The sequence below is a fragment of the Brachionichthys hirsutus genome, chromosome 1 (genome assembly GCF_040956055.1).
Source record: "Brachionichthys hirsutus isolate HB-005 chromosome 1, CSIRO-AGI_Bhir_v1, whole genome shotgun sequence".
Taxonomy (NCBI): Eukaryota; Metazoa; Chordata; class Actinopteri; order Lophiiformes; family Brachionichthyidae; genus Brachionichthys; species Brachionichthys hirsutus.
The window spans coordinates 3,430,395-3,456,109 of NC_090897.1; the positions used below are offsets into that span (position 1 = coordinate 3,430,395).

Genomic DNA, 25,715 nt, shown 5'->3' on the forward strand with positions numbered 1-25,715 from the left:
TATCTTTGAAGATGAACGCCCATCCCATGTGGACCTACAAGATGTGCATTGCGCACATTTGCAAAAACAAAGCACTCATACTTTATATTCATGCACGTTTCTAACACGGTAGTAAACATGGGCTTTAATATACAATAAAGTGTTATGCTAACTACATAATATAACTTCTAATAAGTTTAACAAATGATCAAAGAAACCTTGGAGACAAAAAAAGAATGATAATTTTCACATTTATTGCCTTTTTAAAATGGGGCATAGCAAACGTAATACAATCAGGCCAAATCAAAAATCCTATTTCTCAAATAAAAAAAGATCCTCATTGTCCGAGTTGCGCCAAAAGATCAGAAACGAGGGAATTTGTCCCATTGCAGGCTTCCCTCCTACGTGAAATAAAGGCATCACTGTGTGTTTGAGGCAAAAAATAATAATAAACATGACAGAACGGAGAACCTTAGTTTCCAGCAGGTACTAATTTGTACTTTGCTTTTGACCGAATAGTGCCTCACAAGAAAATGTCTTTCAACGCACTGTCCTACTGATTTGTCTGCATTTTCGTTTCACCCAGTGTCGATGCCTTGACTGAGATGAGTGTGAAAGCATTTGAGCTGGTCCCCGCTGTGGAGCGAGATCTCCTGATGGGTGACAAGGCTCGCATCAACATAGAATGCATCGAATGCTGTGGCAAGCATCTGTACATGGGCACCAACGACTGCTTCATCCACCACTTCCTGCTCGACGAGGTCGCCTCCTCCACGGGGACGTTGAAATACTCGGCTCAGAAGCTGCAACAGAAATATCTGGGCCTCAAGAAACCAGCCGCTGAGCTGCGCGCCGCCTCCGCGTTGAAGCGCCTGATGGTCCTCTGCGATGGAACGTTGTTTCTCGTCGACATGGAGACGCTGGAGACGGTGCCCTCGCTGGTAGGAGGCGGCGTCAAGATCCGAGGGGTGACCGCGTTCAGCATCAACGAGAACCCGGTGAACTGTGACCCGTTCTGCGTGGAATTGGGCGTGCTCTCCTCCAAACGGCGAACGGTGCAGATCTACACCGTGCACGAGGACAGAATGCAGCTGGTCAAGGAGGTGACCACTCCCGAGCAGCCCTGCACCATCAGCCTCGACGGTTACTTCTTGTGCCTCGCTCTCGCAACACAATACATAATTCTGAACTACAAGACGGGATCCTCCCAGGACCTCTTCCCTTACAACAGCGAGGAGAGGAGACCGATTGTGAAGCGGATCGCCAGGGAGGAGTTCCTCTTGGCGGCGCCTGGCGGTCTGGGTACGTCTGGCTCTTTGAAAGCATTGTAGTCGCTGCGTCAAAAAAATGCGTTATAATGAATTAAACACGCTCGCGTTTAATTTACAACACCGTTGATTTATTTGGCTTTTTTTGCACGGATGGTAACATTAGTTAAAATTAGTATTTCTATGTGCTCCTGAGCCGACGGTGGATGTTACATCGACGTGCAACGTCAGCAGCGTCAGGAGGGACTGCGAGCTTCTCCTCGGCTTCTCTGGATGCAGTTTCCCATAATGCCACCTCAGTGTAGTTGGTTGTTATAGTAACGCTGCGCATTTTTGAGCGGGACGCACTCGTACACAGAAGCATTGGAGAATATCGATGTCATGGTTGAGTCTCAAAGCAGCGAGACAAATATAGAAAAGAAATATAGAAGCGAACAAGACGAGGAGGGAAATCTCCTGCAGTGTTTTTCATCAACTTTTAGGACGTCCCCATTTTATTTTTTTTATTTTTTACCTCAATAGAGGCGACACCAAAAAAAAAACACACCAGGTACTTGGAATTTTAACTAATGGAAAGCGAAATATGCGAGTCGGTTTCATGCAATGGAAAAACATAAAGAGTGACTGACTCATAAAGAGTCAGTTTTAACAGAAACGTGAACTGATGAATCTATTTATTTGGTTAACAGGAAGTAACGTGCATTATATTATCTTAGAAATCCTTTTGGGTGTTTTCAAGCTGGGAGTATTTCTTGATAAATGACATTCTTCTGTTTGTTCTTAAAATTGTCCCTCCCCCCCATATCAGGAATGTTCGCCAATGCAGAAGGGGTGTCTCAGCGGGCTCCGGTCAACTGGTCGGAGAGCGTGATCGGTGCCACCGTGTGCTTTCCGTACGTCGTGGCTTTGGATGAGAGCTTCGTCACCGTCCACAGCATGTTGGACCAACAGCTTAAACAGACGCTCTCATTCAGGGACGGGCACATTCTGCAGGACTTTGAAGGTATCCTCACTTATTGTTCTCGCTGTGATTTCCAGTCCAAATCCCCTATTTGTAAGAAGTAATCATCTAATCGGTACTGCGGTTTAGCTTTTTTCCCAATGAGACTTCCCCTTCGATTTGCCTGTTCCATGGCGGACGTTGAGTCAGTCTTGGGTGCAGAATTGGAAAAGCGGTCTTGGTTATTAAACGGCTCAGGGAAAGCAAGAGTCAAGAGTCACGGCTCGCTTTCATTTGAAACCAAGACCTTTTGGTGGTGAGCCGCTGATAGATGTGCAGCGCCGAACATAGGGGTATTGATCTTTTAAACACCCCCCCCCCCTCCCAAACCTTTTCGGTTCAGCGTTAAAAGAAACATATCACTCAAAAAAGCTTTTGTAAAATAAGCGAGTGAACTGTTGTTGTTAAACTCTGAGGAGGCTCGGATTATTGATTACTTGATTATCTCCGAAGGACAACATTTAAGACGCAGGAATCAAGGATTATAACGAGTCTGTCGGTCGCGTGTAGACAAGCCAGCGATGTCACTGTGTATTTTGGGGGTCTGACATGTCTGTGTTTTTTTTAGGGAAGGTCATTCTGGCCTCCACTAAGGCGGTGTACGTCCTCGTGCCTCTTCCACTGGAGAGACAGATCCAGGATTTACTGGCTGGACGCAGGGTGGAGGAGGCGCTCGTCCTCACTGAGGGAGCACAGAGAAATATTCCCAAAGACAAGTTCCAGGTGACAAACAGCCTCATGCCAAGATGGGTGTAACCCTCCTGAACCAAAATCATGACGAGCACGGTATAAAAAGACACTTATCACATTACTGACAGTAGTTGTAACCCCCCCCCCCCCCCCATGTACAGATCTTGCACAGAAGAATCCTCCAGCAGGCGGGATTCATCCAGTTTGGACAACTGCAGTTTCTCGAAGCAAAAGAGCACTTCAGGTGGGAGTCGAGTCGGCAGATGATCAATTTTCTTTCTAACAAATAGCGAAGACACGGTTGGAAGGTAGCCGTGTCGCCCCCTCGACTTTTTGTGGCGCCGCTTTTCTGTCTGCAGGAAGGGTCAGCTGGACGTCCGGGAGCTCATCGCCCTCTATCCGCTGCTGCTTCCGGCTTCCTCTTCGTTCACACGCTGCCACCCTCCCCTCCACGTGTTTGCCGATCTCAACCACCTGGCGCAGGGCGACCAGGAAAAAGTGCTGCGTTGCAAGAAGTTCCTCATCAGCTATTTAAGAGAGGTAAATGGAGTAGAAGGTGCGACATGAATACGTTACACGTAACGCCGCAGCGAGTTCACCTGTCCGATGTTGCTTTCTGCATTTCCACATGGAGGTACGGAGCACAGAGGTGGCGAACGGCTTCAGGGACGACGTGGACACGGCGCTGTTAAAGCTGTACGCTGAGCAGGATCACGACAGCCTTCTGGACCTGGTAGCCTCAGACAATGCCTGCCTGCTCGCAGACAGCATCCCATGGTTGGAGAAGTACCACAAGTGTGCATTCTTGCCGTCCATTTTCACACAAACACAGACTTTAATAGTTTTTATAGCTTCTGCATTGGCCAAAGGGTATTTCTTGGAATTAACACAAATAAAATCATTCTCATTTACACATTGTTAAATTATGGATGTGCTCCCGATGCTTGTTTTGCACGGTTAAATGCTTGATAAAATGTAATTGGTGCGAAATGGTCATGTCAATCATGTCTTTTGTGTAAGACTGTGCTAATTAGCTGATAAATGAACACGGTGGACACTGGGAATCATTATCCAGTCATAAACATGTGCTGATATCTGGAGGGACTGACCCAAAGAGGGCATTTTCTGGGTAAATATTTTCCCTTGTGTTCTGTTAATTACTACCTCGGTCGAGCTTTGGCACCATGTCCACTTTCATCTGTTGAATGACTTTTTTATAAAAATAAAACCAGTCTTTTCCTCTCCCACTCAGATATTTTGCGCTTGGGCTGCTCTATAATTATAATGGTCAGGATTCCGCAGCGCTCCAGGTGGGAACAGGCGAATTTTGCTTCTGACAAAAGACTCCCTAACGAGATGATGCTCAGAAATCTGAAGTGCTTTCTTGTGTTTGCCTCGACAGCTGTGGATTCGGGTGGTCGATGGTGATCTGCAGGACTCCACCAGATCGGACCTGTACGAGTACATCGTGGACTTCCTCTGTTCCTGTTCCAGTGTGGACCTCGTATGGAAGTATGCAGACTGGGCCCTGCAGAAGGATCCCCCCGTAGGTTACCTAGACCGGGGTTGATGTTTAAACTGGGCTCGAGCATTTTAACCGAGCTTCACTTGTGTTCGTAGATAGGTGTCCACATCTTCACCAAGAGGCCTGACATTAAAGCTCAGTCAGAACTGAACCCTGATGATGTCATCGTTTACCTGGGAAAGCACAGCCAGGCGCTGCTTCTCTACTTGGAACACCTGGTACTGGAGAAAAAGATACAGGTGTGATATAAACTGATCAGCTGAATGGTGGAGCAGAGGCTTTAGACCCCGTTAGTATCATCAGCTTTCTTTGGTGTGCTGACTTCAGCGTTTACCTTCACGCTAACAATATTTTCTGAGTTACAGCAACTTTCAGGTAAAAGCCACCCCGATGTTCACATTATTTCAGATTCATGAGTTACTTTTTGGTTTTGTGCATCCTCTGCTTCTGCCTGATTCCACCCTGGAGTCCTTCAACACAACTATGAGTACCCGTTTGCATGAAAGTCTACACGCCGTAATTAGCACGTCCGCTGATCCTGATGTCCGATCTGTTGGAGAGGCTCCAATATGTTCTTTCTTCTCAGCATCTCCATCCAGCTGCAAACATCTCATTAAAACATTGTTTTTTTTTTTAGTCGTTTATATCATTTAAATAATCTTGAATGACCCCCAATATTTATGTAGACAATCCGATGAATCGAGTGTTGAAGGTTAGATCCTTATTTTGGGGGGAATTTAGCTGCATTCGCGATGGGAAGTTTGTTGACCACGTTTTGCTTTATTCCCTGTGCGCGGATGCAGAAAGAGAAGTTCCACACACACCTGGCTGTACTCTACCTGGAGAGGGTTTTGTCACTGCTGTCGGATTCGCCGACGGATGAAGAGCAGCTCGCCAGAGCCAGAGAGAGGCTGCGAGCGCTGCTCAGAGAGTCCGACCTGTACCGGGTTCAGTTTCTGTTGGGTAAGACTCTGGTCTGGAGATACATTTTTATGATGGATTGCGTTTATATTTGTGGGGACTTTTGTCAGCAGCTCTTAAAAGTGTCTAATCAACTTGTAATGAGATTTTATATGCCGAGTGCCCCAGTTTTCGCGCATTTTTCCCGATTTTTGCCAAGCCCCAGAGAATATTCTTTACTACGACCATGCACACACCGAACCTACCAAAAGATTAAAGTCTCCTTTCATCAGGAAAATAAAGTGCCTCCCTATAATCTTTTGTTACGCAGTCATTGGCGGTTGAAGAGTGTCCGATTTCAATGTCGGGGTTGGCAGTGAATGTTTGGGTTATAAAAAACCCATCTTTAGACCTTAATGGCACTCAAAGAGTTAATGTCCTGCTCCATTCAGGTAAGATGGAGAACTGTGAGCAGCTGCTGCTAGAACGTGCGACACTACATGGAAAACTGGAGGAGCACGACAAAGCCCTGCACATATTGGTGCACGAGCTGAAAGACTTCCCGTCTGCCGAGGCCTTCTGCACGTGGGCCTCGTCCTGCCGGGACCCTGCTTACCAGCAGCGGCTCTTCCACCTGCTTTTGGGCGTGTATCTAGACGGGAACCAGACCGCGGCGGGAGGCGGCAGCGCGGACATGAAGATGGCAGCGGTGGACCTCCTGAATGGACACGGCGAGGTGTTCGACGCGGTCAGAGTCCTGAGCGTGCTCCCCGAGGGTTGGTCGCTGCAGCTGCTGCGTCCCTTCCTGGGTCGAGCGGTCAGGGCCAGCGTGCACGCCTGTCGCACCGCCCAGATCACTTTGGGGCTGTCCCGCTCTGAGAACCTTCAGCTGTTGCACGACAGGGTGAGAAGCACACGTTGTGTAAAAAAAAAAAAAAGTGAACATTAATTAAGTACAAGCTGAATCTTCTGTTTGATATGGTTGAGTATGATCACTTTGTATTTGTTCATGACATTTTCTGTTTAGTTTAAACCACGATAAAACCTTAGTTTAAAGGGTTAGCAGTAATAACTAGAAAATTACTCGAACAGCGCAGACCTCCCCCAAGCAGCTCATTCCCCTCCTAATTGGATTTACACCGTCCACACGGTGATCTGGATCATGATTCTTGGTATCTTTATACAGCAACCATGAAAAGTAAAAGTGAATCAGAGTTAATGTGTATTCATAACTGATTTTTTAACCCATAAATGGAGTTTTCATGTTCTTAACCTCATTCTGGATCAGATCCAGAAGACATTTTTCATGATGGTTCATATCGGATTCCTTTATGACTGAGTTTTGCTGAGTGAATTGAATGCGTATTTTACAAGATTATATTTCTTTGAGAAAGCCTCCATTAGAGGTAAATAGGAAAAATCCAGATTTCTTTGTATCCAGACGGGTGTCCGGATCGCTCTTAAAATTTAATGGGATCTAAGTTAGACCACGACCCATCTTCAGGATTTTTTTTTCCCATCAAGATCCATCTAGTAGTTTTTAAGTAATCTTGCTAACAGACAAACAAATGCTGTCAAAACATGACCTCCTTAGCGGAGGTAACGACTCGTTATCGCTTTCAGTTGTCATAAATCATAATTGTTGTTTTTCCACAGTTGAAAGAACGGAAGAAACCGATCTTTGTTTCTGAAAAGAAGGGATGCCACTTGTGCCACAACACCTTCAGCGACCCTAACGTGGTGTGTTTACCAGGTGGAGTCCCCGTCCACACCCACTGTGCTGCCCAGAGAGTAAGAGGCTCTCCCATTAAAAAACGGTTAACTAATAGCAGTAAACACACGTGAGACGGGGGCTGCAGGTTAAAAACAGGGACGTGTACTGGGTTTGTGGATGAATGAGAAGCACAGAACACCCATTGCTGTTATCGAGCCTGCCTTGGAGCTGCTGAGCAACACAGAGTACATTCACATTAAGAGGCTGAAGACACTCCATTCCATTTTTCTTTTTTATTTTACAAGCATGGATGAGAACGGTAGAATCAAAATTCACGCTTCCGGCATCTCATTAAAATTGTCTGAAAATGACTTTGTTTTACTCGTGCAGATTTTTTTAAATCTGAGCTACAAACGGGTAATTTATAATTAGTAAACAGTCAAATCTGATGGAATTGAACGACGGGGCTTGTAATGTGAATGTAACCACAGAAAGCTTGTGTGAGAGAGCGCTGGGCAGAGATGGATGATTTCATGCGTTGATTCCTGTGACATAATCATCAACACACTTTCAGACTGCAAGATTTTATAGAAGCGGAAACTGAGCATCTGGTCATTTAATCCAGTTAAACACAGAATGAATTAAAGATAGGATCACGTGCTACTCTCTGGGCTCTGCGGTTTGCACGTCATCTTCTTTGCTTGAACTACTGAAGACACAATACTGAAACTTGTTGCAAATATTTCTGAAGCATGGATGGTTTTAATGTCTGATTCTGCAGAGACTCGTCATTACTGATTGAAACGAGGTCTTTGATGTCGGTCTTTTAAATCTCTGGGATCTCGTGAGGTCAGTTGATGTTATATTTGTGTTTCGTTTGTTGACAGCAAACGCATTTCGATTTCCTGTGATGAAGATGCCGTCCCTCTGTGGAGTAATAAAAGAGTCAACACTTTATGAAATCTATGATCGCTATTTAAATGAGGATTTCGTCCTGAAGTGACGGCAACAAATCGTTGTTTTTTTAAACAAGCCAAAAACAAAAAAACTCCCTTTCTCAATATGTGAGACATACTGAGAAGCATGACAGGAAGTGCTGCGGTACAGAGGCGTTGAACAGAAGTTATCTGGTTTTGAGTGACAAATGAAATAAAGTGAGCGATCGAGCCTGCTAGCCGTCGTGGATGAATTTTTCATTGATTGGCCAGGAAATATGTGATGATCAGTTTCACATGGAGACAACGAAGTTTAAAAGTATTATTTCAGAATGTATCAATAGTTTGCAATTTAAAACGGATCCATCAAAATGCACAAAGAGAGTACAAGCAAGGCTGATGGGAAACGGTGTTCCTCAATATCTTTTCCTTCAGGACAGGAAAGGGTTCATTCCTGCCTTGAGAGTAAAAATTGTCCTTGTGTTGCAGGAGATACCGGTTGTGGTTAATCTCTTATTCCATGTGTGCTTAATTTATCTGTATACCAAAAAAAACTCTTTTTATTGCAGTTGTAATACATTGACCAGTAGATGGCGATGTGTAAACGCGTTAAAATTACATGAGTATCAAAAAGTAGATTCAGTTGGACGTCAGGCAAGTTCCACACCACAGGAGGAGACATACAGTACATATTAATGTTGGTTAATGTTAATTTACTTGGGAAGAAAACCTTTTTGAACCTAATCCCCCCCCCCCCCCCCAATCTATTCAACTTCCTTTCACCCACACTGCAATCTGTCACGTGCGTATTGGTCTTGGCTTTAAGAAGCGACTGAAGAATGCCCGGATTGAGACGGTCGTCAAACGATGACGCGTGACTCCGTTGCAGACAATGACATTTCTTGTGTGAAAAATGCGTGCGCACCGAACCTAATGTGATCCCAGTTTCCTCTCTGACTGCTGAAGTTACATCGTTGACCTTTTCATTGTGACACCCCTCTCAAAAATGGAAGGAAGCCAAAGTCAGCTGTGCAGTGTAGCATGAAGGGCGTGTCGTCAGAATGCCTGTTCCTCATTTGGAGCGCTTTCATGGTTGCTGTACACAGAATACACTTTTATTTTGTCATTTTTAACAATGCCGTCCCAGAGATATGTTTCTAATTGAAGACGTAGGATTTTTTTTGATAGGTTGTGGCTTCTCTAAGGTCAGGAAGAGTTGAAACACTGGCCTTTCACTGCGTGGCCAATATAGCTCTGAGAAGCAAATGTAACTCCACGATCAAAACCAAGCCTCCAAATGGATGACATTGTGAAGTGCTGCCAACAACGACAGCAGAGCGTGTCTCGTTTCATTTTCTCCTTTTTTGATTGTCTAACTTTCTCGTGGGATTTTGCTTGGTTCTCTGGTGGTGTGCTGTCGATGCTCGCGTTCTTTTGATTGTACCATGAACATTGGATTCTTTTTATTCTAAGCTGGACATGTGAATATTGTAGCTACTTTCCATAACAGAAACTCAAAGCTTAAGCTCAGCCTTTTTCTGTCAGTTTAGGTGTAGCTTGCTTTGAAGGGTCACCAAACCGCCACCAAGGCCAACCATAATAATAAAAAAATACAGCGCATTTATGTGGGGAAAAAAATAAATAAATGCTGTTGTATTTTATAAATATATGTATACTGGTATGTATATATTGCATTTGTACATGTTTGTTGCTTTCTAAATCAATGTGGATGAGATGTACAAAGTGTCCGTCCCATTTTAATAAACGCAAGATTTATGAATACATGTCGATGCAATTTCGTGTTTCCTTGTGTACATTAATATTGGCGCTAAGAAGCAGGACATTGCGCCCCCCCCCCCCTTTTTTTTGTAATGGATTTCAACAATGAAGGTAATTTGGGTTTAATTGTCATGAGAAAAAACAAGGAAAACTTGATTGGTTTAATATTTCAATCAATTTCCTGTTCACCGCTGATCAAAGCGAAATGTATTTATATAGAAAAACACAGTTTGACATCAATTTAATATGCAATATACGATAGAATAGATCATATCCTTACATTTTGCTGTTAATGGATACATTTAATCCATAGTAGACTGAAAGGGCAGTACTTGAGTACTATACTTGACTACCATTCACATTCAAGGTGAGATACGCAGCATTAGCTCCTTTGCAACGCTGCATGGTACGTGCCTCACACCTTGAGAGCAGCACAGAAATGGGAGCAAGGATGTTCGAGCCACTTTACTGGGTGGGGGGCCACGTGGTCTGACATTTGAATGTTAACAAGCGCCTACATTTGGCACAGGGTACATTTAGATGGATATTAACAAGATTTGCAGCGTACCTTAAGGCGTACGCGTGTCAGTGACCGATTGATGTCGGAATGGAGTGAATATTTAGCCCTTGAGGTTCAAGTGCCGGAAACGGGAAAAGTATAAAACGGTGATGATCTGAGCGACTTTGACGAAGGGACAAATTGTGACGGGTCTCTGGTCTGCAGGGGTTCGTACCCACTTATAAGTGGTCCTAGGAAGGACAATCGGTGATGCAGCAACAGTCATGGTTGCTCAAGGCTCAATGGCGCATGTATGGAACAAAGACCTATCCTCTCTATCAGCTTCCCTCAATTACAGTAAATCATCCTGATCCTGAGACGGCAAAATATCTCCAACGCGACACGGTCACCTCCGTGCTCGACTGCATAACGCTGCTGTGTTCAGCATACACCGCATGGAACAGGCGTCCAAACAGTTCGATTATTGAATGAATCAATCTGCAGAATATTTCCCCCAAACGAAGCGGTTCGGAAAATCCTGAAGCAATTTGAACCAAATGAGGGCAGTATAGAGCCCGAGCAATACCTGAGCAGAGGGTTTGTAGAAGTTAAGATGTTTTAAAAGGGACTTCAAAGATCTTAAAATGACAACAAAAACATTTAAACATGCAGCTGTTTCCGTTTTTCATAAAGAGCTATTTGCAAAAAGGATGCCGGTTTTACCTCATGGTGTCAATTTAGAACCTTTAAAGTAAAAGCCTCTTCATTTCCTTCCTTTTTGATAAGAAACCGAAACTGCTACATGAAGGGCCGGAAAGCTATTTGACAAGTTGTCTTTATTTCTTGGTTGTTGTGACCTTTTCACATCTCATTCTTGTGCTTAAAATGTTTGAGAGCAGAATTGTAGCTCAAAAACAGATGGGACATTATGGGATATCCACTGCATGGAACACCACCAAGCCTGTGGAGGAGGAGACATGAGTCCTGAAGCCGCTTCTGAAGAAGGAGCCACTTGACAGCATCACCCTGGCCAATGACGGGCGGGCTTGCTGTTACACAATGAATGGCAGACCTCCGACGCGGCTGAAAGTAGAAAATGAACACCTGCGTTCAATCCTTGCCTCCGACAAAACCGTCCCCCTGGGGACAACGTTTCAAAAAGAACACTGCCTGCCAGTTGTGATGACTGGTAATACCTCCACCAAGGAGGCTATGTTTTTGACGCCGCTTGCTTGTTTGTCTGTTTGGTAGAAAGGATTACGGAAAAATGGCAGGATGGATCTTGATGGAAAAACAAATCCGAAGATGAGTCTTGGGCTAACTTAGATCCCATTACATTTTGAGAGATAATCTTGATTTTCCCATTTACTCATAATTATTTTCACTGTAATCAAGTGTACTCCAAAGCAGGAAAGCAGAAAATAATGTGTCGTCATCTCATTTAGTTATTATTGTTTTGTGTATATCCGTGTATTTTTCAGGGGTGACGCGTTTCAATGGAAGTTAACAGGAATTTCTCTGTAATATTCTCTATTCCATCGTATGCAGGCAGAGCCATTAAAAGGTGATAGTGTAAATAAAATCCATGTGCTGATGCATTCAGTCAGGTTGTAGCTTCAGAAAGTAGCCCTCACGTCACTATACCTGCATTAGAGGGGGGTTATCACCATTATAAGATAAGGATTTGTTGATATTGAGTTAAATATGTTATTTATGATATTCAGTAAACTCTAGAAAGACAACGTAAGATTTGCAGAACAAAGTTATGAAAACGGTGACAGCTTGTTCGTGATCACACCTTCTCAAACTGGCATTTAAAGAAAACAAGTAATCGTCCAGACACACCCAGCGCTCATTTGGATCAGGACAGTGTGGCAGCTGAATGTTGATGAATCTCAATGTGTGCCTGAATTTGTAAGAACTAAATATTTATGTTGCACTAGAGTGGAAGAATGCCGTTTCAAGGTGGACGATGAGGATGTTGCTTCCTGTACACTTTGCTGTCAGGATAGAATGAATGTTTGTTTTATTAAATACGTTATTATCAATGTGTGTGATTAGCTGTATTAAAGTATGACAATCCCTCCGATGGTTGTTGAGATATTTCTTTCATAACCTAAAATGTCAACTTTGCGCTGAGGAAATGTCAGGGATCCTCAAAGTCGGTAGGAGTCGTCGTCTGGGGCTCGCGAAGGATAGAGACATATTGGTTCGACCTAATTGCAGCACAGATGGTTGAATTCCTCATGTCGAGGGTAACCTAAAGACCAGTTTATCAGAGAACATAACATTGGATTAGAGAACTGGACTGAGAGAGCATTTAAAGGGCTTTGCAGGTGTTTTGAGTTAATGAACTGATTAGAGTGGCACCAGGTGTCTTCAATATTGAACCTTGGCACAATATTCTAATTTCCTAAGACATTGAATTTTTGAATTTTATTCGTTGTCAGTTATAATCATCAAAATTAAAATATTTGAATATTTGAAATGTGCGTAATTAATAAATATAATACACAAGTTTCACTTTCTGAATGGCATTACTGAAATAAATAATCTTTTTCCCACGATATTCTAATTATATGACCAGCACCTGCATGTGTCTGAATTCTACTACGGCGACGCCGGCGACACACCGTATTCTCCATCTGATTGGCTTATCTGGATATTCTTAACGAATCATTCAACGCCCATCAAGTCTAAACCCGCCCACCCAAACTAGTAAGGCATCCGCTACCAGCCAATCAACTGCAGAGGAGGGCGGATTATGCCTTCGCCGTAGTAGGAGACGAAACGAGTCTGGGGCGGCAGTCAAATCTGTGTTCCCTGAAAACTTCGGCAACTCGGCGACAAGAATAAACGCTCCGTTCATGTGAATCTAAAATCACTTCTAGAACTGTCTTGCCAAGAGGTGATGCTGGGCGTGGCGGGGATGACGGGCAGGTGAGGGTTTTTATTTGTGTCCGTAAAGGCAAACATTGATAAAGATGTATGCTAGGAAGCTAAAGCTAACGGTATTTTATATTGTCTTAGTAATAAATGGTGTAAAGTAAACGAAGAGAACCACGAGAATAAATGTCACTTTTATGTCATTATGTACACGTTCGTCCGCGTAAGGAGTCCTTTGTGTATTATTACATCAAACAGTTAATTGTCCAATGCGCTATAATGCTGTTTCCCCCATGCAGGAGTTATGTGGGGTTAGCTAGCATGCTAGTTAGCCGTACAGCTGTCCGTCCGGAAACTTTATTTAGTCCTCACCATTCCTTTAGAATCTCCTTTATGCGTGCAGTTTAACGGATTAATTACAAAGTACCGTTACTTGCAGATAGTTACTACTATCAATGATGGCGTGTCATTGGTTGAAGTACGCAGTTTAGCATATCATTTACTTTGGTTCCTCTCAGTAATTCACATAATCCCACAGTTGGCATTGGCCTGTAAAGTTATTACATTATAAAATATAATTTGGCCTTCAGTGGCATATCATTGGATTTTATATGACTAAGATACAATCTGATTCTATTTATAGATCATTGTATTAGTGTGTGTGTGTGTGTGTGTGAGAGAGAGAGTGAGAGAGAGAGAGAGAGAGAGAGAGAGTCTGCACCATCTCTCTGACCTTGACCAAATTTGGTGTTGACTCTGCATTGAGTAAAGTGATTCACACGTTATTAATTCCTTCCGGCTTGCCATCAGCTGTTGAAACGAGCGCGTCGGTTATTATGGGGGTTATGTGAGAAATGATAAACGCCGGCACTGATATCTGTTTTCTGCCACAGCATCGCTAACGCCCTGGCCGCCGCGGCCTGCGAGCGATGCAAGAGCGGCTTCGCTGCGACTGAGAAGATTGTCAATAGCAACGGAGAACTGTACCACGAGCACTGCTTTGTGTGCGCCCAGTGTTTCCAGCAGTTTCCAGAGGGACTCTTCTATGAGGTACGGGACTCGGATAGCCATCGGGGTTCATTTCCACAAGGAAACACGTATGCCGAACTTTGCATGAAGGAATGATGGCTTTTTTTTTTTTTTTTTCTTTTAACAGTTTGAAGGAAGAAAATATTGTGAACACGACTTCCAGATGCTCTTTGCCCCTTGCTGCCACCAGTGTGGTGAGTGTTCTAGAGCCTTGCTCACCGGCTCTGGTCATTTTAGGGTTGTTTGTACCCCCACAAAGACCGGCAACAACGTACCGTATAGTTATTGGAGTTGGGTCCTGTCTTTGGACTACATCCACGACTAGGGATTATTGTTCAAGATCTATATACGGTATTTTACGTATGGTACCTCAATACATTTCAGGTGGGCCTCTAGTGGTTATTTGTCATTATACATCGCTGCATCTATTGATTTTATTTGTGGGCACTGATGTGTGAAGTTAGGGTTATTTATCTGTGGGGAACTTTGACATAAGATCATCTCATTAAAATATAAACGACGTACTAATTTAGTGGTTTTAGTGACACTGCCATTCATTCTGCACTCGTGATTCCAATCCATTTTATTTGTTCCAGTTTTTGCACAAAAAAGATTCCCAGATTATTTTCTATTCATTTGACAGTCCTGTTTGAAAAACCCTTCATGCTTTGCATGCAGTGTTTGCTGCAAATAAAGAATTAAGTGCAACCACACTGATGTATGTAAGCTATGTGGAAGCAAGCATCCATTATTTGAGAGGGATCATATCTCAATGCATTCCCACTGATCTTTTTAAGTGCATTCATACTCCTATTTAGATCTTCCCACTCGTGTCTGCATCACCCAAGATGCACTTTAGCGCTACATAAGTTTAATTTAAATACTGCTCGAGTGTGTCGAGGGAAAGACTAAACATGCTCTAATTAAATTAATCGACAATTATAATGCAGTCAACATTGAAGTGTCTCTTTGAGAACATTATAGAAAACGCTGCAGTGCATTATAGAACCGCTAGATCTCTGTAATGAAGTGGTCATTAGGAAGAAATATACAGCGCTCAAAAAAGAGCAGGCAGTCCCAGGAAATGTAAAAAAATCAAATCAAAAACTCAAACTTTGACTTGCCCTAAGCTCGGCGCTCATTGTTTTACTTAGGGGAGTTCATCATCGGCCGTGTCATTAAGGCTATGAACAATAGTTGGCACCCCGACTGCTTCTGCTGCGACATTTGCCAGGCTGTGCTTGCAGATGTGGGATTCGTGAAGAATGCTGGCAGGTAAGTATTCCGTCTCATTCCAGCTTCAATGTAACACTACGACAGCCATTACAGGCCTCTTCTCTTCCTTCCATACCCTAGGCATCTGTGTCGCCCGTGCCACAATCGCGAGAAAGCTCGTGGCTTGGGCAAATACATTTGCCAGAAGTGCCATGCCATCATCGAGGAGCAGCCGCTGATATTTAAGAGTGACCCCTATCACCCAGACCACTTCAACTGCAATAATTGCGGGTTAGTCATTGCTACAAGGAATAAAAAGGTTTGATTAGGTCGTCCGTCATCAGCTAAAGCACAGGGTCAAGACCATGTAGAAAAATATCCGAGCTTTCTGAGCCTGTTGTCGTCTTTCACAGCAAGGAATTGACGGCTGACGCGAGGGAACTGAAGGGAGAGCTTTACTGTTTGCCCTGCCATGACAAGATGGGCGTACCGATCTGCGGCGCCTGCAGGAGGCCCATCGAGGGGCGTGTCGTCAACGCAATGGGCAAGCAGTGGCACGTTGAGGTGTGTGAAGAAGAATGCGAATATTTATCAAAGCTCCGTTGTGTTGAGGTCTTCTGATTAATTATATTGTAGCTCCTAAAAACAACGAAAAACACCCGGCCTTTTAGAATTTAATTTGTGGTAGTATTTGTTTGCTTGTTTGGAAGTTTTTTCACCAGTGGTTAAAGAAGAAAGACACGCGTGAGTAATTTTTATGTATTTTCTGCTGGTTTCATGCCGAGATTTCCAGATAATGATGGAGAAAATAGGGATTAAGTAACTGAAACATATCCTCTTAAATAAAGTAAAACTTCCTGTGTTTCTGTATGAAATGTTTCTGTACAGAGCCAGTTGTGATCGACGGGTTTATAATGGAAGACAAATGTCATGCTGACTACCTTTTTATGCTGCCTTCACACACAAGCAGAATGAAAGTCTGCCATGAATTAAACATTTCCTTAGTGTTATTAAATGCAAATAAAATTCATTAAATAAATCACTTTAGAACCAAAACACTGTTAATTAGCTAATTTGAGTCAGTAGAATTGATGCAAGCACTTTAAAAAAAAACATATTTTTATTCTGCGGCAGAGTGCAGCAAATCAAGCTTTATTCATCTCTCTGGAGGCGGCTGAATTTTATACTGTTTAATAAACTCAAGACTAAACTGTGTATAGCAGCCAATTAAATGCTGAAGCCAGTCCTTAGCTGAAATTCATATTATATCTAATGATTTAGAGGAAATTTATATGCCAGGCATGAATACAGTTGAGCTATATATATATATGTGTGTGTGTGTGTGTGTGTATGTATGTATATGTGTATATATATGCTAAGTTATTATCAGTTGATAAAATAAAATGTATTAGTCAGTTGATATTATTCCCCCCCCCCCCATCTCTTGCCGTTTGAAAATATCTGCTCCCCCCCGACTTTCTCTGAGCAACATGTTTTTATTTACAGCATTTTGTGTGCGCCAAATGCGAGAAGCCTTTCCTTGGTCATCGGCATTATGAGCGGAAGGGGTTGGCTTACTGCGAGACTCATTACAACCAGGTAAGAGGAAAACTCCTCACCGTTTAACGAAACGACGTTTCTGTTTGCCGTATCTCATTACCTCTGTTTGTGTTTTCAAGCTCTTTGGTGACGTGTGCTATCACTGCAACCGTGTGATCGAAGGCGACGGTTAGCATCGAGTCCTTTTCTTTATGAAATTGAACGTTGAATGACTGCTCATCAGAACGTTCTTTTTTCCAGTGGTGTCTGCTCTAAACAAGGCTTGGTGTGTCAGCTGTTTCTCATGCTCCACCTGCAACACCAAACTCACTCTCAAGTAAGTAAGGTTGCTCTTTGATGTGCGGTTTTCCCAACTTTAGAGTTCTAGTTCAACACGTCTTCCTAACCCTTACTCGTCTTCATCTTTTTTGTGTATTTCGCCCTCCTGCTGTGACTTATCTTCTATTGTCTCCTCTTTCGTGCTGCGATTGCTGTGTCTACGGCAACTCAAGAGATAAGTTTGTTGAAATTGACCTTAAGCCGGTGTGCAAGCACTGCTATGAGCGCATGCCGGACGAGCTAAAGCGCCGCCTGGCCAGACGTGAGCGCGATGCCAAAGACCGGAAGAGAAAACCAGTCTGTCTGTAGTTGGCCCGTCTGTTGTTGGTCCTTGTGTAATCACTAATACAGTGTGGCATGCTGTCGTGTGGTTCATAAAGTAAAGGTAGCCCCCCCCCTGCAGATGTTTTGTTTTAATGTGTCTCTGCACTACTGGAGATTTAATCTTTTGATTGTAATTGATTAGCTTCTTGGTCCAGTGAAATTCACGGTGATAACATTTTCAATTTAATTTTGTTTACGCCATCATTTCTGCAAATACAGGACATTATTAAATAGAGGAGCAGCAAAGATAAATATGCAGATTAGCAAAACTGTGGTTGGGTTAATTCACTATTACATATTGACATCATTTGTACCTCCTTACAGGAACAAGTTCGTTGAGTTTGACATGAAGCCTGTTTGTAAAAAGTGTTACGAGAAGTTTCCTCTGGAGTTGAAGAAAAGGCTGAAGAAGCTGGCTGAGTCTTTGGGACGCAAGTAAACTGCTTCTAGCCAAAATGAGCTGGAGGTATTCCTCCCGTGTCACTGACGGTGAAAAGGAATGAACCAGGGGAACTAGACTGTTAACAGAAAGTATCAATCAATATTAGTTCTTTTTTAAATACATTCCCAATGTAACCAAATGCATCTGTCCAAACGCGCGGTGTCCCAGTTTATTCTTACTTAATGGAGATGGTTTGTGAAGTCTTTTGCATCATGTTGAATTACACGTGCCTTGAATATATCAACCCTGTCTTAAAGTTCAGGTCACTATTAAAGAGTAACACACTTCAAGAATATTTTAAATGTGTTTTTATTTGGTGCAAAGCTTGTTGAAACCACTAATTGTTGGTACTATTTAATATTTAGAACTTGTTCCTGTGGCCTCCTGTTACTTTTGCATCAAAATTGCTTCACCATTTTGTTTCTCTCCTATGCCCTTTAGTCAAAAAAAATGTCAACAATTTGAATCCAGCTTTCAGGTAACCATTTGAAATTTGGGTTTATTGTCATGAAAACACTTAAGATATTAATGAGTTAACATATTGCCTCAGCTGCAGGAAGTGTCGCACCATATAAAAAATATTTGTATTGGTAAGCATTTGTATTAATATAACCCATCATTATATTAAACACTTGTATTATGTAATTTACCTTCGATTTTCAAGAATTTGATCACTTTTATGCACCCGATATGTACGTATACTGCAAGTCATTTCTGCTTAATGATCAATAAAGTATTCCCGAACATTTCATAGTGAAATTTATTGGCTGCAATCAGTGCAATGACAGTGCCTCTGAAATAGATGCTGTATGCTCATCAAAGGGATTTCACCGCTGAGATATTCAACCAAAAATATTTACATTATAACTGGCAGATTTTAGCTTTGTGAAACTCGTGAGAAGAATCCATACACATTTCAGCTTTATCACATTACACCTCATCAAAGCATTCACTGATTACAAATAAAGTAATAACATCAAGGCAACAATTTGCACCGTTTGTGTAAGAAGCTCACCTTTCGCTAGCGCAGTCTAAATTGTTTTTTATCATCCATCTCATGCATTTCACACTTGCACATGAGAGAGCTGTAAAAACACGAACGACTGAAAATAAACTGCACTGGGAGCATCTTATTTTTCTAGAGAAGGTCATAAAATGTGACTTACAGTTTAATAACGGTCAATCTTTAGGTAGCATGTTTCCCAGATTTTTAAGCTTCCTGGTCGTTTTGCAACTTTTATAACACCGACACAAAAAATATGGCATTTCACAGATGGAATAAAGTGTCGGAGAGGAAGCATACTTGATCGTAGTAATAAGTATGCTCTTCCTTCATGTTCAGTATATATTGATCCGTATTGAGAATTGGTCCATGAAAGAAAACTTTGGATGGAGTTGGCGTTTATCTCTATTTCAAGGGAGCGAACGAGAGAAACTGAAGCCGTTGTGTAACCTGATCACTATATTTTAGCATATTGTCTTTAGCTTCTATGGAGTGGGGTCTCCAAGCATACAGCCCAGATGTTGTTGTGCAAAAAGAGCCCCAACAGAGCCAAATCATAATAAGAAAATACAGATAGGATCCATGCATTCTGGAGATACCGCCACTTGGTGTTGGTATGCTGTGCACCCTCCTCAATAGCTAATTTACGGCTGTTCCAACACAAAGATAAGTTAATTACTTTGGGATATTGATTTCCCATACTATTCTTATCATGGCTTAAAATGAGAAAATGAATGAGTCTGGTCATGTCCACATCCATGCACCCTACAGTTGGAAGAAAACATGCAAAAATATTCTATTCTTCAGCTGTTTGCATGATCTGTATCAAACAAGAACAGTAGATATGCCTGTTGTTACATGAAGCGGGAAGCAGGAGATGATTTACTTTGCATAAAGACAGAGCAGAGGTTGGTTCTGTTCGGAGCTAGACAACATACTGAATAATGTACATTTCAATTTGCCTTTGTTCTTTAATTCATAGAAAAACAGTGTGATCACAATGAATGAGAATCGTCTTTCTTGGTCCCCATCACTGTTAGCTGTACAGCAGACTGGGATTCGACCAGTAGTGAGGAGCGGCATGTGGTGGTAGCCTGGGCAGCTGGTTTGAGAGACAATGGGAGGGTTTTGGTAACATGTTCTTGTATTTTGCCTGGAGATGGGATGATAAGCCCAGGAAGTGCTGTCTGAAAGTTGCCCATTCGCCGACGGTCATATCGAGGAGGCCTTTTAGATCACCTGCATCACCAAAGACCAGCGCCGAACCACTGATGCCATTACTTCTCACAATATCTACATACTTACTGGGGAATTTCATCCTCTCCAACTATAAAAAAGAAGGAAAGAATGACAAGAAAATCAGATTGTGATATCTCAGGTCTAGAAGGACATTATTGACTAACTGCTTCATAAAGACGTGAACTTATTTGGCCACATTATAAAAAACCCTTTTTGTTGTTCAAATCACATTTTCCATTTTGACAGGTGTTGCTAAAAACTACCAGGGATGAAATATTAAGGAACATAATAACTTAAATGTCTTACTTCTTTACATACGTCCTCGATATCCATTTTGACAATAGTTGTGACTGGCAGAGGCGCGAGATTCCTCATCCAAACAGAGTCTTTCAGCCTGGATGTCCCTCTGATCTGAGCCAACTCCTCCCTCATTGTGTGATCCAGGTTCACTGTTGCCACTTCAAATATCATCAAGTCTTTAATGGTGAACTGGAAATCGACCTTGAGAAATTTCTCAAACATCTCTGGATCTCCATCTTGCTCGAGGAGGTCCTCAATCTGCGTACTCATCGAATACAGCTCTGCATTGGATTCGCTGAAGACTTTCCATAAAGTCTTTGAATCGCCAAGAGCGGCCTCACCTTTTCCATCAATCTCATATCTCTGCTGAGTATCTTCCACGCACTGGATGATCCAGCTGAGACGGCATGGCCACTGATTGACCAGGACCACCCAAGCTGCAATGAGTTCTGGCTGAGGATGCTCTTTTTTCAAGGCCTTCATGATTATCACAGTTACCCGAATGGAGTTGATCACTCTTCTCATAGACATGGAATCATCAAGTATGTACTTGTGTAGATTCCTTTCTTTGCCTGCCAAGACACTCCTGAGCAACTTCTCTACCTCCCCTTCCTCGTCTTCCTCCTTTACATCCAGTGCAGCTTCAGTTCTCTCAATCAGTGGATGTGACTCTCTCATATCTATTGAAATCTCCCCTGAAGATCCATGTGAGCAGGGTATCTTTTTCAACTTGTCTTCCCCTGTGCTTTTGTCCTCGGGGACCTTCAAATTGTTTGTGAGGCTGTAAAATAAACCGCACTTTGAATCATCACACAGTGGTGGGACCGTAAAAGCTAAAGTTACAATGCAGCTCAACAACGCATGAGCTCGCTCCTCTTTACAGAAACAGCTATCTGCAAAGTGGATTTTCTGCACAAGGATGCTCGGGTTTACAGCTAGAATGGAAATGAAGGGACTTTCATCATTTGAAAGAAGAATATTGATGGCATTCAGAACTGCAACAATTTTTTGTGGAGAACACCGGTCCAGATCGGTGATCTTCAGGACGATGCGGACCTTTCTCCTCTCAAACACTTCCATAAAATTTATGAAACGTGAAAGAAACCACATTTCCTTCCTTATTTGGTTCATGAAGCCCAGTTGACTGCTGACCCGTTTGTTGTCCATGCCTTTCTTGATGTTCAGATCCAGATTAACGACGAGGTTCTTGACTGTCAGAAAGACAAATTTCATTGTACTTGCTGCTGGTACTCCTAATGCGAAGATCAGCAGGCCCTCCAGAATGCTCACATGGCCCTTCATTTCATTCACGCCCTGGCCTGACTCCAACTCAGGTTTGGGAAGTTCGAAGGTCAGCACGAATGTCATGACAATAATTGGTACAAGAAGAACGGACAAGACGAGAAACCACAGAGGGCAGCAGCAAACCTTTTTCGACCGCCAATCCTTAAGACTGTCCTCCAGGATCTAATAGTTTTACAAAAAACAGAGCGAGTTATAATAAATCCAACTGCCATACAGTATGTACGTGTCTGTGGTTCAAGTTTACACAGAGCTACTGAAATACACTAACCTTTTTCTTGACTTCTTCCTCTTCATTGTGTTGAGCCAATCGGTAAAGTACGAGCTGTAATTTCCCAAAGTTGACCTGCATAACCTGAAGCAGCCTAATGGCTAAACCTGCCCAAAGGAGGTCGCTTCCTGCAAAATGCCAGGCACTGAAATGTACATAAATAAACCTGACATTATGGTGCTGCTGGTTTTTCTTCGTCCAAATGGGCCTGTAGAAGAGCAGTCGCACAATAAGCGACAGAAAGCCACAAAGTGAAGGGGAGACTGAGCGAGGCTTGTCTTTTCCTTGAAACTCCCGCTCGATCCTTGATGCCTGCTGCTTCATGTTCACTGAGGGCACATAAACATAAACTTGCATTTAGGATAAATCCTGCTGCTGGTTTTTGTACATGCAGAGGTTGAAGTCCAACGGAACAGCATGCCAACATGTTCAATAAGTAGATACATAAATCAGAAAGGCAATTTCCAAATTAGGAATATCCACCAAGTTCATTTCTTTCTAGTAGCATCATGCCTCTTCTTCCAAATTGGAAACCCCAACCCTCTCGGACCTGACGCTTGCGCCATGGCTTATTGTTAGAGCAAGGTGTGTGTGTGTAGGTGTGTGTGTAAGTGTGTGTTTCACTATGAATGCCAGATTAAATTGCAGTCCTGAGTGATTGCTACTGATGGATTATTGAATTCAAATTAAGAATGGCTGACATTTGTGAAGGTCAGAGTGTTGTTGAGGGTGGTGGTGGGTGCTATTGTCATTTCTAAAATACACATTTTCTCTACCTACTCTAGCTCTTGCCACATCAAAAGACCAAGTGTCACTTTAACTCTTTGGTTTATCCTTACACATATCAATGTGTAAATCAACACAGAATGGTATCAAACCTGGTTATATAGCTTCAAGTTACTGTAATAGTAACTTGAATATTTGTACCTTTTTGGCTAACTTACGAAACATTCTGGACATTGCAACTAAACCTACTTTCTGTTTCAGGTAAAACAATAATTTTCTGTGAAAATACAAACTCATGAAAGAACAGTTCTACTTTTCTAATTGTTCAAGTCACAGATGCACAAGGTATTAAAATACAGAGTTTCTGAATACCAGTATTTACCTCTGTCTTACATAAGTTTTCTATTATAAGTGAACATAAGGCCTGATTTGAAAAATCATCGTGACAGCTCAATAATGTAAGACCTTTTGGGTACCGCGAAAGAAACGACCTTAAACATGTCTGTTTCTATTGGAGCGTAATCTGAATGGAGCCCATGCTCTATTCAATCTGTTCAATGTCACCCATCAATAAAAATAAAGTTTGTATTTGAGTCCTTACATATTTCAACAATACACACTTATTTGTTGAATACAGATATTTCTTTTCATAAAGTTTGTTATTTTATTCATTTTTCATTCTGGGATTTAAAATTACTACTGCTCTTCACTCGAAATTTAAATCTGTATCGTACATTAAATGAAAATATGCTTGAAATCTTACAGATATTGGTTTGAGATATGCATTTTTGTAGTGTTAAAAGTGATATGGAGGGAAGGGATTGCTCTGTACAGCGCCTGCAAGTCTATCTAGGCAACGATTTGTCAGGAATATTGATGTTTCACTTTTATAATTGCCGCCCACACAATAAAGACCATCAAGACCATCCTATCGTTCCTGTCTGTAGATGAACACTGCTGCAGGGATTCAGTCAGTTATTAAAGCAGGTCGGTATATTACCTTACCTTCTATTTTTTCGAGGATCATGCTCAGTCGATCCCGACATGCAGAGTAGAGTCCTACGGTTGCGGGCGACGACACTTTTGTGAGGGTCTTGGCCAGAGCATAAGCATAAATATCATCTGCATTGAAAACAAAACCCAAAATGATCAACATTTAACATCTGATTTTGGATTCTCGTAGGCTTTGTTTAGGTAAAAATCACCAAAAGAGCTCAAGTTTGACCTTTCTTATAGGTTTACCTTTCTTTATCTGTTTTTGGCACGGAGAATACACAAAAGGCTTCAAGCTGGTTCTAAGCTGGATTTGAACCCGTGACCTTCTTGCCGTGAGGCAACAGTGCTTCCCACCGCGCTACCGCACTGCTCACAAGAAATCTGAGAGCACTAAGGTCACAAGAATAATTATTACTGATGGCAAACTCAATAAGGCCTAGCACAGTTTCTATCGCGTTGGCTGTGAATGACGCGCCGATGAGGAAGAGCGCTGCGCTTCCTCTGTGGATTCTCCCTGGCATTTAACACTGCTGTTTATTCCTTGTCAGGCTAGATTAAAGTTGGCATGAGTTGAAATGTTAATGTAGCAGTCAGGGGTTAAGACTATTAAGAGTATTTTGAACGAGTTGTCCTTCCTTTATGTGCGGATATTGTGTTGTGTTTTGTGGAGAGCTTAAAACATGGATTTGATGCTCGCCAAGCTGCACTCCATGACGTTAAACTTGTTTTGACTGCATATAAAACTCATTTCATAATGTCCTCTAGCGCTAATAATGGTGGCACAAACACAAATATGTCAAGAAACATGTCATGACAAAGAAGTAGTTTTCTTTACGGAACCTGCTGAAGCCGTCTTCGTTATTATTATATTGACGACTTCCTGGGAAGCCTCAGCTTTTAGGTCCCAAACCTAAAACATGTGATAATGTTTATAACAATCATTACTGCATCGTCCTCAAAGTGGTTGGGTGGTCTTTGTCGCACAGATGTGGCAGGCAGTTGTATCGATTTGTTTATATGACCCTTATTGGGAAGATATCAAACTCAGTATAATTAATGGCTCTCAGCACATATCCCTGGGAATATCTCACGCGCCCCACCTTCTGTTTGTAATAGTTTTCTTTTTGTATCTTGGAGCTCTAAATAAAGGAAATTATTCATTTTAATTTAAGTACTATTGTGGATAAAATAGTAATAAATAGGCTATTATAAGATGTATTTTGCACACACCTTTACTCTATTGGGTTGACTATCTAATGAATTCTTCAATTACTGTCATATTGTTTTAAAAAAAACTAAAGCTTACTGGACTTCACTGGCAGCAAGCATGGCTTAATGATGGGCTTCTTTTTATTTCATCACTTTTAATTATAGTCTTACATCCAGTTTAATAATTACATGTAGAAAATTGTCCCTTCAGAATAGAAGAAGAACAACCTTAAGTAGTCTCTGTCAAGTAAAGTAAATTAGAGCTTGAGCTCTTAATTCCATGACAGCATTTCTCCTAAAAGTGAAGATTGCTGTTCCTTTACAGGATTAAGTACTTGCAGATATTTTACCTTTCGTTGGCCTGCACACCGTGGCTGTACCCTGGGACATGCTGCCTTCACAGAAAATCCGTCTCGCCTGCAAACAGGAAGAAACGGCAGGGACCTCAGTGCAATCATTGCATTTGTCTGTCTGCACACCTTCTGTTCGCCTCGCTGGTGTCAGCGTTGAGGTGGAGGAGCCATTACACCCGCTTGGGACAGTGTTTTGTCATTTGGGAGAGGCGTAATTACACCTTACGAGGCTCTTCTGCCGATGTTTCCTAAT

At 42.3% G+C, this 25,715-nt stretch overlaps 3 protein-coding genes across 3 annotated transcripts; 2 read left to right on the forward strand and 1 right to left on the reverse strand.

The window, feature by feature from the left end:
• Nucleotides 1-584: 584 nt before the first annotated feature.
• tgfbrap1 (transforming growth factor, beta receptor associated protein 1) lies at nucleotides 585-9,777 on the forward strand. The gene is made up of 12 exons (XM_068760310.1): nucleotides 585-1,281; nucleotides 2,056-2,250; nucleotides 2,816-2,970; nucleotides 3,099-3,181; nucleotides 3,297-3,477; nucleotides 3,572-3,732; nucleotides 4,190-4,247; nucleotides 4,340-4,483; nucleotides 4,558-4,701; nucleotides 5,266-5,425; nucleotides 5,815-6,266; nucleotides 7,019-9,777. The coding sequence occupies exons 1-12, from the start codon at nucleotides 585-587 to the stop codon at nucleotides 7,205-7,207; spliced, it is 2,619 nt and encodes an 872-aa protein (XP_068616411.1). The 3' UTR covers nucleotides 7,208-9,777.
• A 3,423-nt stretch (nucleotides 9,778-13,200) lies between these two features.
• Nucleotides 13,201-17,606, forward strand: LOC137897768 (LIM and senescent cell antigen-like-containing domain protein 1). Its single transcript, XM_068741906.1, has 10 exons — nucleotides 13,201-13,229; nucleotides 14,069-14,225; nucleotides 14,332-14,398; nucleotides 15,359-15,479; nucleotides 15,561-15,710; nucleotides 15,833-15,983; nucleotides 16,926-17,018; nucleotides 17,099-17,147; nucleotides 17,220-17,295; nucleotides 17,471-17,606. The coding sequence occupies exons 1-10, from the start codon at nucleotides 13,201-13,203 to the stop codon at nucleotides 17,604-17,606; spliced, it is 1,029 nt and encodes a 342-aa protein (XP_068598007.1).
• Nucleotides 17,607-20,083: 2,477 nt separating this feature from the next.
• nkpd1 (NTPase, KAP family P-loop domain containing 1) lies at nucleotides 20,084-25,499 on the reverse strand. The gene is made up of 5 exons (XM_068742072.1): nucleotides 25,460-25,499; nucleotides 23,910-24,026; nucleotides 22,179-22,507; nucleotides 20,612-22,072; nucleotides 20,084-20,393 (listed from the first exon to the last, which is right to left on the reverse strand). Exons 1-5 carry the CDS (start codon nucleotides 25,497-25,499, stop codon nucleotides 20,103-20,105), a joined length of 2,238 nt encoding a protein of 745 aa, XP_068598173.1. The 3' UTR covers nucleotides 20,084-20,102.
• Between the last annotated feature and the right edge of the window lie 216 nt (nucleotides 25,500-25,715).

What these genes read in the sequence shown, in the direction of transcription:
- tgfbrap1 (XM_068760310.1), top strand. Translation starts at nt 585, where the DNA reads ATGAGTGTGAAAGCATTTGAGCTGGTCCCCGCTGTGGAGCGAGATCTC. An exon ending in TGGTTGGAGAAGTACCACAA is followed by an intron (nt 3,733 to 4,189) that starts GTGTGCATTCTT and finishes TCTCCCACTCAG; the next exon opens with ATATTTTGCGCTTGGGCTGC. An exon ending in AGGATTCCGCAGCGCTCCAG is followed by an intron (nt 4,248 to 4,339) that starts GTGGGAACAGGC and finishes TTGCCTCGACAG; the next exon opens with CTGTGGATTCGGGTGGTCGA.
- nkpd1 (XM_068742072.1), bottom strand. Translation starts at nt 25,499, where the DNA reads ATGTCCCAGGGTACAGCCACGGTGTGCAGGCCAACGAAAG. An exon ending in GATCCTCGAAAAAATAGAAG is followed by an intron (nt 22,508 to 23,909) that starts GTAAGGTAATAT and finishes ATGTGCCCTCAG; the next exon opens with TGAACATGAAGCAGCAGGCA. An exon ending in AGGAAGAAGTCAAGAAAAAG is followed by an intron (nt 22,073 to 22,178) that starts GTTAGTGTATTT and finishes TAAAACTATTAG; the next exon opens with ATCCTGGAGGACAGTCTTAA.
- LOC137897768 (XM_068741906.1), top strand. Translation starts at nt 13,201, where the DNA reads ATGCTGGGCGTGGCGGGGATGACGGGCAG. An exon ending in GTGGCGGGGATGACGGGCAG is followed by an intron (nt 13,230 to 14,068) that starts GTGAGGGTTTTT and finishes TTTCTGCCACAG; the next exon opens with CATCGCTAACGCCCTGGCCG. An exon ending in TTCAACTGCAATAATTGCGG is followed by an intron (nt 15,711 to 15,832) that starts GTTAGTCATTGC and finishes CGTCTTTCACAG; the next exon opens with CAAGGAATTGACGGCTGACG.